General features: G+C 48.3%; 1 protein-coding gene across 9 annotated transcripts; it reads right to left on the bottom strand.

Annotated features, from left to right (window-relative positions):
• Positions 1 to 224: 224 nt before the first annotated feature.
• LOC148223490 (nucleolar pre-ribosomal-associated protein 1-like) lies at positions 225 to 9,834 on the bottom strand. Of its 9 annotated transcripts, XM_088166533.1 has the most exons (7): positions 4,298 to 6,507; positions 3,521 to 3,659; positions 3,185 to 3,268; positions 2,620 to 2,813; positions 2,287 to 2,391; positions 1,805 to 1,923; positions 225 to 1,565 (listed from the first exon to the last, which is right to left on the bottom strand). In XM_088166533.1, the coding sequence occupies exons 1-4, from the start codon at positions 4,511 to 4,513 to the stop codon at positions 2,680 to 2,682; spliced, it is 573 nt and encodes a 190-aa protein (XP_088022659.1). In that variant the 5' UTR covers positions 4,514 to 6,507; the 3' UTR covers positions 225 to 1,565; positions 1,805 to 1,923; positions 2,287 to 2,391; positions 2,620 to 2,679. The 9 variants fall into 9 exon arrangements, with proteins under 9 accessions (XP_088022659.1, XP_088022657.1, XP_088022656.1 ...); XM_088166531.1 differs by adding an exon at positions 9,730 to 9,834 and having other exon boundaries at positions 225 to 2,391; positions 4,298 to 4,614; XM_088166530.1 differs by adding an exon at positions 6,514 to 6,795 and having other exon boundaries at positions 225 to 2,391; positions 4,298 to 4,614.
• Between the last annotated feature and the right edge of the window lie 727 nt (positions 9,835 to 10,561).

Raw genomic sequence — 10,561 nt, 5'->3', positions numbered from 1 at the left:
AAAGAAGAAGAAAAATGAAAACGAAAAATAACCAAAAAACGAAAAGAAACCCCTGGCATGCTGGATGGGCAGCACAAGAGGGAGGGATTAAAAATGAACAGGGACAGTGTCCTGGTTTTGGGCAAATTTGGGGGAAAACCTCCAGAAGGAGCCCCCAGACAGCAAACCCCACGACTCCTCCCCCCCACCCCACCGGGTTCGGGAAGAATTTCCTCGGAGAAGAGTGGGAGAAAAAAACCTCTTTATTTAACAAGCAAGACACTCCCCAGCACAGGGAAAAAAGACAACACCAGCTGACAAAAAACTCTTTCACCGTTCTGAAGGGATGACGAGTTCAATCTCTCTGGCGAGTGGTCGCCCAGTTATCAGTCTCTGGCGCTTGGGAATGGCTGCTGCAGGTGACAGAGTGTAGACTCCCGGTGTTTCTTGGGGTTTCCCAGGTCCCCGTCCGGAACAGGTTCAGATGGTATCCAGGAGAGGGAGGGGACGGGGTGGAAGAGAAAACAGTCCAGGGAAAAAGTTGGACTGCCTAGCTGAACTAACTAATAAGAAAAAAGCAAGGGCAAAGCGAAGGAAAGAAAAAGAGGCAGAAGCGAGCAAGCAGGCAAGCAAGCAAGCAGGCAGGCAAGCAAGCAAGCAAGCAAGCAAGCAGGCAAGCAAGCAAACCGAGCTAAAACCTCTCCTAAACATAGACCATGGGGGAGGTGAGCCGGCTGATAACAAGACAAAACAAAGCTTCACTCTCAGAGTCAGTCCTGGAAGCACAGGACATAATACCAAACATAATCAGGACACATGATTGGAGATAGAAACACCATAACATCACCCTAGGACAGACAGTGACCGGGACACAAGGATCCCACGGGAAACAACGGCACAGGGAGCACCACAGAGGCACAGAGAAGGACGGAGAAAAGACAGAGAGTGCCAAACACACAGCAAGGACTGAGGGGTACCATGACAAAGAGGGAACCCAGGAGCCAGAGAGGAAGCGAGCACAGCCCGTGCGGGGCGGGCAAAGACGGGCAAGGAGCAGCACAGGCACGGAGACAGAGAGGCACGGCCAGCAGGACAGAGGCTCACCAGGAGAGGGGCACAGCAAGGGAGGAGCACCGGGCAGCGCTCCTTTAGGACAAGAATATTCACACACACAAGCAATTCCCTCATTTGCACCTCATTCTTATTTCACACACCGTGTCCCCCCCCCCCCCCCAATAAAAAATTCAGCTCATAGCACAGGCAGCTCTGGCTTTTCCCTGCACAGTATTTCTACCAGGGACCTGGGCACAGCACGCGGTCGCGAGTCACCTGAATCAATCCTGATTTAACATTTCAAAGCTTCTCCTTCTGGCACTGCACCTTCTCAGACCCGGGCTGCCATGTTCCACTCCCCTCATGGCCAAATTCAAGAACAACTGTTGCCATTCTGCAGAGAATTCCCAATATGACTCACATGTTATCAGTGGGCAGAAAACTCTTTGGGCTTCAGTTCCACCTCTCACCTGTTCCACGTGGAGGGAGGACAGGCATTTGTCACACATCACAGCAGCAGTGATGGATCAAGGCTTTTTTTTTTTTTTTTTTTTTTTTTTTGATTGAATAAAAGGGTAAGAAAAAACAAACCAGGTCTCATACAAATGTCTTGAAACACCATTAAAGCTTTTTAAACCCAAGGAGACCATCGTGATTCCTGACTTCAGTCTTCTATTCATACTGGTTTTGGCATCATGAAATCAATCAGAGTCTTTAAAGAAATACTAAATCATCATGACTAAACCCCGGGCTCCTGGTCATTTGCACTTACAGCCCCTTGTAGGAAGCTCTCCAGCCTTTTTTTCCCATCCTACGTTGGACAGAGGATGGCTGTGAACCGCACGCCTCCGCACAAACAGTCCTGCCGGTTCCTCAAAAAGTTTAAAATGCCTGTGATAAAAATGATAGAAAGTAATACTGCCTCTCAGACTGTTCAAGAAATGGGAAGTTGGACTTTCAATGTCCCACTGAGAGATGCCAAATAAAAGCTTCCCCATGAGCTCGCACAGAGTAGTAACATTTCTTGGACGAAACTAAACTAAGATTTTTTTTTGACCAAACAAGATAGGTCTGTATGAGAACAGCTCAGGAGGCTTTCAGGGCTCGCAGTGATGCTGGCAGAGCACAGAACGTTAAAGATGAAGTCTTAACTCCCTGAATTAATGCCCTGTGGTAGCCAAAACCTTTTGCAAAGACACATAAGACTTGCTTCTCCTTGTTTCCGAGTTCCCAAGCCATCCTGTAATTCGTCACCTGCACTAGTGCAGACCAATCTGCCGTGGGCAAGGAACCGATCCGGCTCCTGAGCTCCAAGCCACGTGTCCCCGATGGAAACCCAAGTCAGGAATACAAAAACACCTGTGGAAGAAAGACGAGAGAAAAATCAGAAGACACAGATATTCTTCTATTTCCACACAGAAATACCGAGCCAAGCTGTTTACCTCTGGGACTCTGTTTTCAAACAGCTCCCCAACTCTGTTCCTAGATGGAAAACGTGGAGTGGCTTTGCCCATGCAAAGCCAATGAGCCTCCTCACAAGAAGGAACAAACCAGTTTCCTGCTAAATCAGACACCTGGAAATCTCACCTGTCACATGCTGTCATGGACCAGCAAGAGGGATCAGCATCCAGGCCCACGTGGACTTGTTCATTCCTGGCTTCTAATGCAGCAGGGACAACAGCACTGAAGGGAAATGATCACGTCTTCATTTAAAGAGAACCCAACTTCTTCATCAAAGCCATCACTGTCCTCGATCAGGACATCCACCATATCCAGGACATCTAATAAGTGAAGAAAAACATCAAAGCAAGAATCCAGACTAACAGGAAAAACAACAGACGTAGAATGCAACACTCCAGGAATACAAGGCATCTTTTTAATTCTTTTTAATAAAAAAAAAAAAAAATTTAAAAAAAGTATGAAAGCCACATTTGTCACACAATACAACGTTAAGTGCAACCCCTAAATTACAGCTGAACCTTCACTCTGCCTTTCAATGCTGCTGTCCAGCACGGAGCAGCTGTGGCTGCTCCTGGATCCCTGGATGTGTCCAAAGCCAGGCTGGACACTGGGGCTTGGAGCAGCCCGGGCTACTGAAAGGTGTCCCTGTTCATGGCAGGGCTGGAACTGGATGAGATTTAAGGAGCCTTGCCGGCCAAACCACTCTGGGATTCCATGACTCTGTCAACAGTCCCAGGCAGAAGGGCTAGATTTCCATTTGAGTTCAAAAACGCGGCTGCAAGAGCATGAAGAGAGATTTCAAATACCGTTCAAGTGGCACAACCACGGCAGAAATTACTTTCAGAGGTAAAGCGGCAACTTGGCAATTCCACTTCGACTTCTGATACCAAGAACACGTGGAGAGCTGAATCCTGGAGGGCCCTTACTTAACAGGACTGCCAGAGTTATCCATCCCCAGTTTGCTGATTAGGGCTAGAAAGTGTATCCCCAAGTCATGGAGTTGGGATGTTGACAGGTTACCACATACCATCAATGTGAGAGACGGGGATGCTGATGTTATCAGAGTCCTGTTTAAACAGAGCCACCTGGAGCGTGCTGGCTGCCTGAACCAGGTCTGCTGCCTTGTCAGTGTAGGGACAGGGGTTGGCCACCAGCTTCAGCAGGATCTGTCAGCAAAGGTGGGGAGAAAGGTAAGTGCACCTGCTGGCTGGCAAGTGCAGGGGAACCACACGGTACTGAGAACGACCACGTGCTGAAAGCTGGGCAGCTTTTATGAGGACAACTTCCATAGCACTTCTGCAGGATTCTGTCTACAGTTCCTGCTCTACAGGCCACACTGATGGAAAAACAAAAACCCACCACAACTTGGCACCTAGATTGCGACCACACACCGAGTACCTGGGCAGACCACAGTGGAGGCAAAGCACTGGGCATTCAACATCCTGAAGAGTAAACAGCAAGTGTCACCTTTCCTTGTCAAGGACCACCATCTACTGAGCTCTGATAATGTCGGCACCTAAAGAGGAGATCAAAGCTACCCACACCTACACCACTCTACCCTTACACCAACAATGCTGTAATAACAGCTGATCTTTTTGGATTTCATTTTCCTACAAATCATTTGGCTGCCCTCCCACTGAACACAAGAAGGATGCCACCTCCGTATAAAGAATCCCAAACAAGGCTTTTCTCAGAATTCATTCGCTGGTCTTTGACAGGTTTCTCAACAATAGCAACAAGACCTCCAGTTTCCACTAACACTATTCTTTGCATTTTTTTATCCAGCTGATTTGAACACCGTTACCTTTTCCAAAAACTGAATCACTGCTTCCTTCTGGTCTTCTTTTGTATTATCCAAGTGCTCCAGCCAAATTGAAAGCTCCTTCCACGTGTACTCAAACGCTCCACTGTCACGTAAAACCTGTCCAGGAAACAAAGGAGGAGGTGTGTAAATAAACCTCAAAACACCTAAAATACAAAACCCCGAGGGATGCAGATCTTTTTCTATAGTTACCTTCATGCTTCCTTCTTTTAGGAACGAAAAGAAGAGCAGGTTGATGAGGAGTCGTATCTGCCGCTCTCCTCACCCTCAGTTCAAGAGGCTCACTAGGGGGACTTCAGCTGCATAGTGGACAATAAAAATCCTACTTCTGTAATTTTTGGAAAGCAGGTTATACTGCTTTCAGAGGGCCGTACAGCTTTCTATCATCACAGGCAGTTAAAAAAAAAAGAAAAAAGCACCTTCAAAATAGCCTGTAGGGGAGTTTTAGAAAACTACCGATGAAACAGAGGAAAATCATTGCTAAATTAAACCTGAATCAGGCTACTTGTACTTAAAGCAATCAGGCAGAGGGATGAACAGTCACATAAATGAGCAGTGGGCTGTGACCACAGCAAGGTCCAGAGAGAAGTGCAAGTTGCTGGGGGTGGTGAGGAAGACCAACAAGTCCCACACCCTAGAGACAGGCTTTGACGTGCCTAGAAACTTCCCCCCGCTTTCCTGCTCTCCAAATTCAGGCCCTGACTGCGAGCACCCAAACTCGGTGACCCCGAGCTCCAGCTCTACAAGCAAGAAAGGAGGAGGGAGAAGAGGAAGGAATCCGAGTGACACCAGGGTTCAACTCCCTCCCCCTAAGGCCCAGCAAGAGAGGAAACCTTGCCCAGCTTCCCGACCCTGGCACCTACGTTGGACGACTGCAATTACACAGGATGAATCTGTGCCTTTGCTCCTCTCCACACATCAAATACAAGGAAGCCATCACAACTCATTTGTTCTACAGTTACTCCGTGTACAACACCAGCAGATCTAAAAACAACTGCTGCTCACATCAATCTGACAGGGTAATTCTTTTAAAGCAAGAAAACATGAAGGAAAAAGGATTCATTATAATATAAGCGACTATTTTTGGCAGGGTCTGGAAACAGAAATGCACCTGCAGCTCTCACAAAACCAGGCAGGAACAGAATGTGAAATCCAAAAACGAGCCTTCAGTTACATGGCACTGTGCAGAAAAGTAAGTCCTTACCATCTATTCTTAGCAGCCTTTCTGCTGACGGAACTGCCCCAACTTCCCTGTTCCTGCTTTCCCTTCAGAGAAAATGCAAAGGACTGAAGTGGAAAGTGGACACAGGAACAAGTCAAGCAGTCCATGTTCCCACCTGGCAAAAGAATCCAAAACCATCAGAAAAACGGCACATTTTGAGCAGCTTTCGGTTGAGACATTCATTGCTGGGAGACCAAGTGAACCTGCCTTTAATCCCTTGCAAGGATCAAGGGCCACTAAACCCTAATTCAGTCACTGTAACTGGATTTTTTTTCTTGGCAGGACAGTCTGGTTGCATTTATTCCTTATTCCTAAGGGTAAATCTCTACCCCTACTTAGGTAACTAAAGGATGTCCTCTTTGAATAAGGTGCTAAAAACAGCAGCCTCTGGTGTCTGGTGGACTTCGAGCTGACCAGCTTTTTCTCAAAAGTCAAATAACTAATTTAAATATGCAGAGGGGGATGCTAATTTTCAAGACAAAAAGTACTCCTTGCATCAAAGCTGGGATCAGACAATAACAGAGAGGACTACTCTGCAGGGCCAGAGGAAACCGGAGAAGACTTATGAAAGGCTAGAGTGCTGAAGTACAGATTAAAGAAACGCTGATAAAAAGTAAAAATCCAAAGCAATATCTTCTTGATCAATGTCAAGACCTTTGCAGGCACCAACTGCACTGATTTATTACAGTATCAGAATTCATTCAGCCTCGGGGGGGTGCGTAAACACGACAGACATTTTCTTTGCTCTTTCATCAACTGCTGCAGTGAAGTCCGTTCACAGCATTGATTTCTGTCAAATATTTCGTTACTAGCCGGTTATCTGACAGCAAATTTCAACAAGAGTCACAGGAAAGGAGACTGGTGACCACACAATCCTGCAGCAAAGGTAACTGCTTCAAGAAAAAATCGTACAATCCTGAAATTTCAGGCCAGTGGGATAGAGTGAATATCCTGATATTTCAATTCAAAAGCTTACCTTAACGGTCTCGGGCTCCGGGGCTTGGAGGGGGGGTCGGTTCGGAAGGGCCGCCTCCGGAGGAGGGGATCCCGGGGGGAGTCAGGGGCCCGGGGAGGGGGGCGAGGCGGAGGGAGAGGAAAAAGAGGAAGATGAGGAGCAGGAAGAAGGGGGAGAGGGTTTGAGAGGAGGGGAAGCCCAAATCCGTGCTGTGTGCGGAGCTCCGACAGCACGCTGCAGCCCGCAGCTCAGTGTGAGCACGGGGCAGAGGAGGCGATTTCTGGGCATTCAATCACCCTGAGGCGGGCCCGGCACCGCCCCTGCAGCACCGTCCCCAGCACAGCTCGGTACCGCTCCGGGATCACCCGGCCCCGCCCCCGGTGCCGCCCGGGACCACTGGGGACCGCCCCTAAAGCACCGCCCCGGCCCCGCCCGGTCCCGTCCCCGGGACCTCCGTGCCCCGCCTCGCCAAGCCCCGGCTCCGCCCCGAGCCTGCCCGGGCTGCGCCGGCACCATCGCTGGCGGCCCCGCCCCTCTTCCCCGGGCCGAAGCGGGCTGAAGGAGATGTCCGCACGATTGGAAACGCCGCCGAAAATCGCACCCGTGGGATCGGTGTCGGCGTCGTGCGCAGGCATCCCACTAGAGCGAGCGGGCTCCTTGCTGTGCCACCCTCCTTTTGCAGCCAGAGTTAGAAGGTCGCCATCTTGGGAGAGGCAGGCGCGCAGTACCGCGCTCTGCCCACAGGGTGGCGCTCGGGAGACAGGCAAGGGATGGAATCAAGGAGTGTCCCAATCCTTGAGGAAATCCCCCTGAATGAACGCCCCAAAAACCCCGACCAGAACTGAGAAACCTCCTGCATCTGTATGAGTGCAAAGGGTGTGCAAGGAGTGTGCAAATAGTGTGCATTAGCAATCGATCGGCAGGCATTGGCAATCGACCGCCGATCTAATCGATCGGCAGGCATTGGCAATCGATCGCCGAGCTAATCGATCGGCAGGCACAATCAATCGATCGCCGATATAATCGATCGGCAGGCATTGGCAATCGATCGCCGATATAATCGATCCGCAGGCATTAGCAATCGATCGCCGATATAATCGATCGGCAGGCATTGGCAATCGATCGCCGATCGAATCGATCGGCAGGCATTAGCAATCGATCGCCGATCGAATCGATCGGCAGGCATTGGCAATCGATCGCCGATATAATCGATCGGCAGGCATTAGCAATCGATCGCCGATCGAATCGATCGGCAGGCATTAGCAATCGATCGCCGATCGAATCGATCGGCAGGCGCGATCAATCGATCGCCGATCTAATCGATCGGCAGGCATTAGCAATCGATCGCCGATCGAATCGATCGGCAGGCGCGATCAATCGATCGCCGATCTAATCGATCGGCAGGCACAATCAATCGATCGCCGATATAATCGATCGGCAGGCATTGGCAATCGATCGCCGATATAATCGATCCGCAGGCATTAGCAATCGATCGCCGATATAATCGATCGGCAGGCATTGGCAATCGATCGCCGATATAATCGATCGGCAGGCATTAGCAATCGATCGCCGATCGAATCGATCGGCAGGCATTGGCAATCGATCGCCGATATAATCGATCGGCAGGCATTAGCAATCGATCGCCGATCGAATCGATCGGCAGGCGCGATCAATCGATCGCCGATCTAATCGATCGGCAGGCATTAGCAATCGATCGCCGATCTAATCGATCGGCAGGCGCGATCAATCGATCGCCGATCTAATCGATCGGCAGGCATTAGCAATCGATCGCCGATCGAATCGATCGGCAGGCGCGATCAATCGATCGCCGATCTAATCGATCGGCAGGCATTAGCAATCGATCGCCGATCTAATCGATCGGCAGGCATTAGCAATCGATCGGCAGGCGCGATCAATCGATCGCCGATCTAATCGATCGGCAGGCATTAGCAATCGATCGCCGATATAATCGATCGGCAGGCGCGATCAATCGATCGCCGATCTAATCGATCGGCAGGCATTAGCAATCGATCGCCGATATAATCGATCGGCAGGCGCGATCAATCGATCGCCGATCGAATCCATAGGCACGCATTAGCTATCGATCGCCGATCTGATTTTTCCCGCCATTTTTCATGGATTTTTTCCCCCATTTCTTACTGATTTTTCCCCAATTTTTCATGCATTTTTTCCCGCAATTTTCGTGGATTTTTTCCCATATTTTCCCCATTTCTCACTGATTTTTTTTCCCCCATTTTTCCATGGATATTTCCCGATTTTCCCCCCCATTGCTCACTGATTTTTGCCCCCATTTCTCTCTGAATTTTCCCCCCATTTTCCATGCATTTTTCCCCCATTTATCACTGATATTTGCCCCCATTTCTCTCTGAATTTTTCCTTCCATTTTTCATGCATTTTTCCGCCCATTAATCACTGATTTTCTCCCCATATATCACTGATTTTTTTCCCCATTTCTCAATTATTTTTTCCCCCACTTTTCCCCGTTTCTCACTGATTTATTCCCCCACTTTTCATGGATTTTTTTTCCCCCATTTCTCACTGTTTTTTTTCCCCATTTTTCAAAGATTCCCCCCCCCATTTTTCACTGATTTTTCTCCATTTCTCACTGTTTTTCCCACCATTTTTCATGTGGTTTTTTTCCATTTCTCACTGATGTTTTACCCCATTCTTATTACCATTCTCATAGCTCTATTTTATATTTATACATATTCTTATATTTGCATTATTTCTGTTATACACTAGATTTTTCATAGATATTTGCTACTTATATTTCATTATATTTTACATGTATACCAATCTATTTCTAGTCTTTATATTTTATTTTTATATTAGCTATAAAAACCGTGCCTCTACCCAAATAAAAAGCATTTAAACATTCCTTTTAGACTATATTTAGCTATTTTTTATGGTTCTGTTTTTCATGCATTCTACACCCACCCCTCCCTCTCAATGTTCTGGCACCCAGCATGACCCCCCCCCCCCCCCCCATGCCCGACTCACCTGCTCCTCCAGCGCAGCCCGGCTCCCTTTCCCAGGGACCTTGGGGTGCCCCAAACCACGTCGGAGCCCCCAGTCTCCACACCCTCCCCCTCCGTAGGGAACGGGAATGGGATGGGGAGCACACAGGACAAGAAAGGAACACAAAAGACACACTGGACAGAGAGAAGAAAAGGGCTGGAAGCTGGATATGAGGATGAAAGTGGAGCAGCAACAAACCTCAGGACTCTTGACTAGAGAGTGTGGCTGCTGAACGTCTCAAAAAAAACCCCCAGCTCCAACACAACGTGCTGTGCTCACGGCTCGGCCTGGGACTCATCAGTGAACATCTCTCTCTTGCCAGGGCCATAAAGCCCCCGAGAAAACACGAGGTGAGGTTGATGTGCTCCGGCTTTGCTCCTGCTCATCCCTAACCCCCAGCCCCTGCTGCCAGCGAGCACCCTGATCTCTGAACCTCTTCTCAGCTTGTTTGTACGCTTCCAAATTCCTTCCTCTTTCTTCAAGCTTCATCTGTTTCCTGGCATTGGGAGAATGACAAGTGTTTAGCACAGCGCAATGAATACAACAGTCTCATTTTCAGAAGACACAACTGAACGAGAACCGACAGCAGCACTGCTTCGAGACAATCTGGGCACACGTTTCCCTTCCAGCAATCTGAGTGTTCTTTTGTGTCACGCCTGAAATTCTGAAAATGGTTTTTTGAGAAAAATTATCCATAACTAGAAAACAATCAAACCAAATAAATAGAACCCCTAGGATATAATAACAGCCCATATACTACAACACTCCAATTCTAATATTAATAGGAAAACAGAAATTAGCTACACAGCATTACCTCAAACAAACACTACATACTGGCAAGAATCAAAGCCACCACAAAATAATTCAAAAACTACCCTATGCCTTATGCTACAGGCTAGAACGCCATCGGCAAACCTTATCAAGGTATCCTTTAAAAACAACGCCCCACCAAAAACAAAAACAACACAAAACGCCATTCAAGAACTCCCTTATCAACACCTGAATGAAAAAACATGGCATTAGATAAATA

This window comes from Sturnus vulgaris, chromosome 6 (assembly GCF_052056855.1).
Source record: "Sturnus vulgaris isolate bStuVul1 chromosome 6, bStuVul1.hap1, whole genome shotgun sequence".
In the NCBI taxonomy this organism is placed as follows: domain Eukaryota; kingdom Metazoa; phylum Chordata; class Aves; order Passeriformes; family Sturnidae; genus Sturnus; species Sturnus vulgaris.
This window is presented reverse-complemented; position numbering and strand designations above follow the sequence as displayed.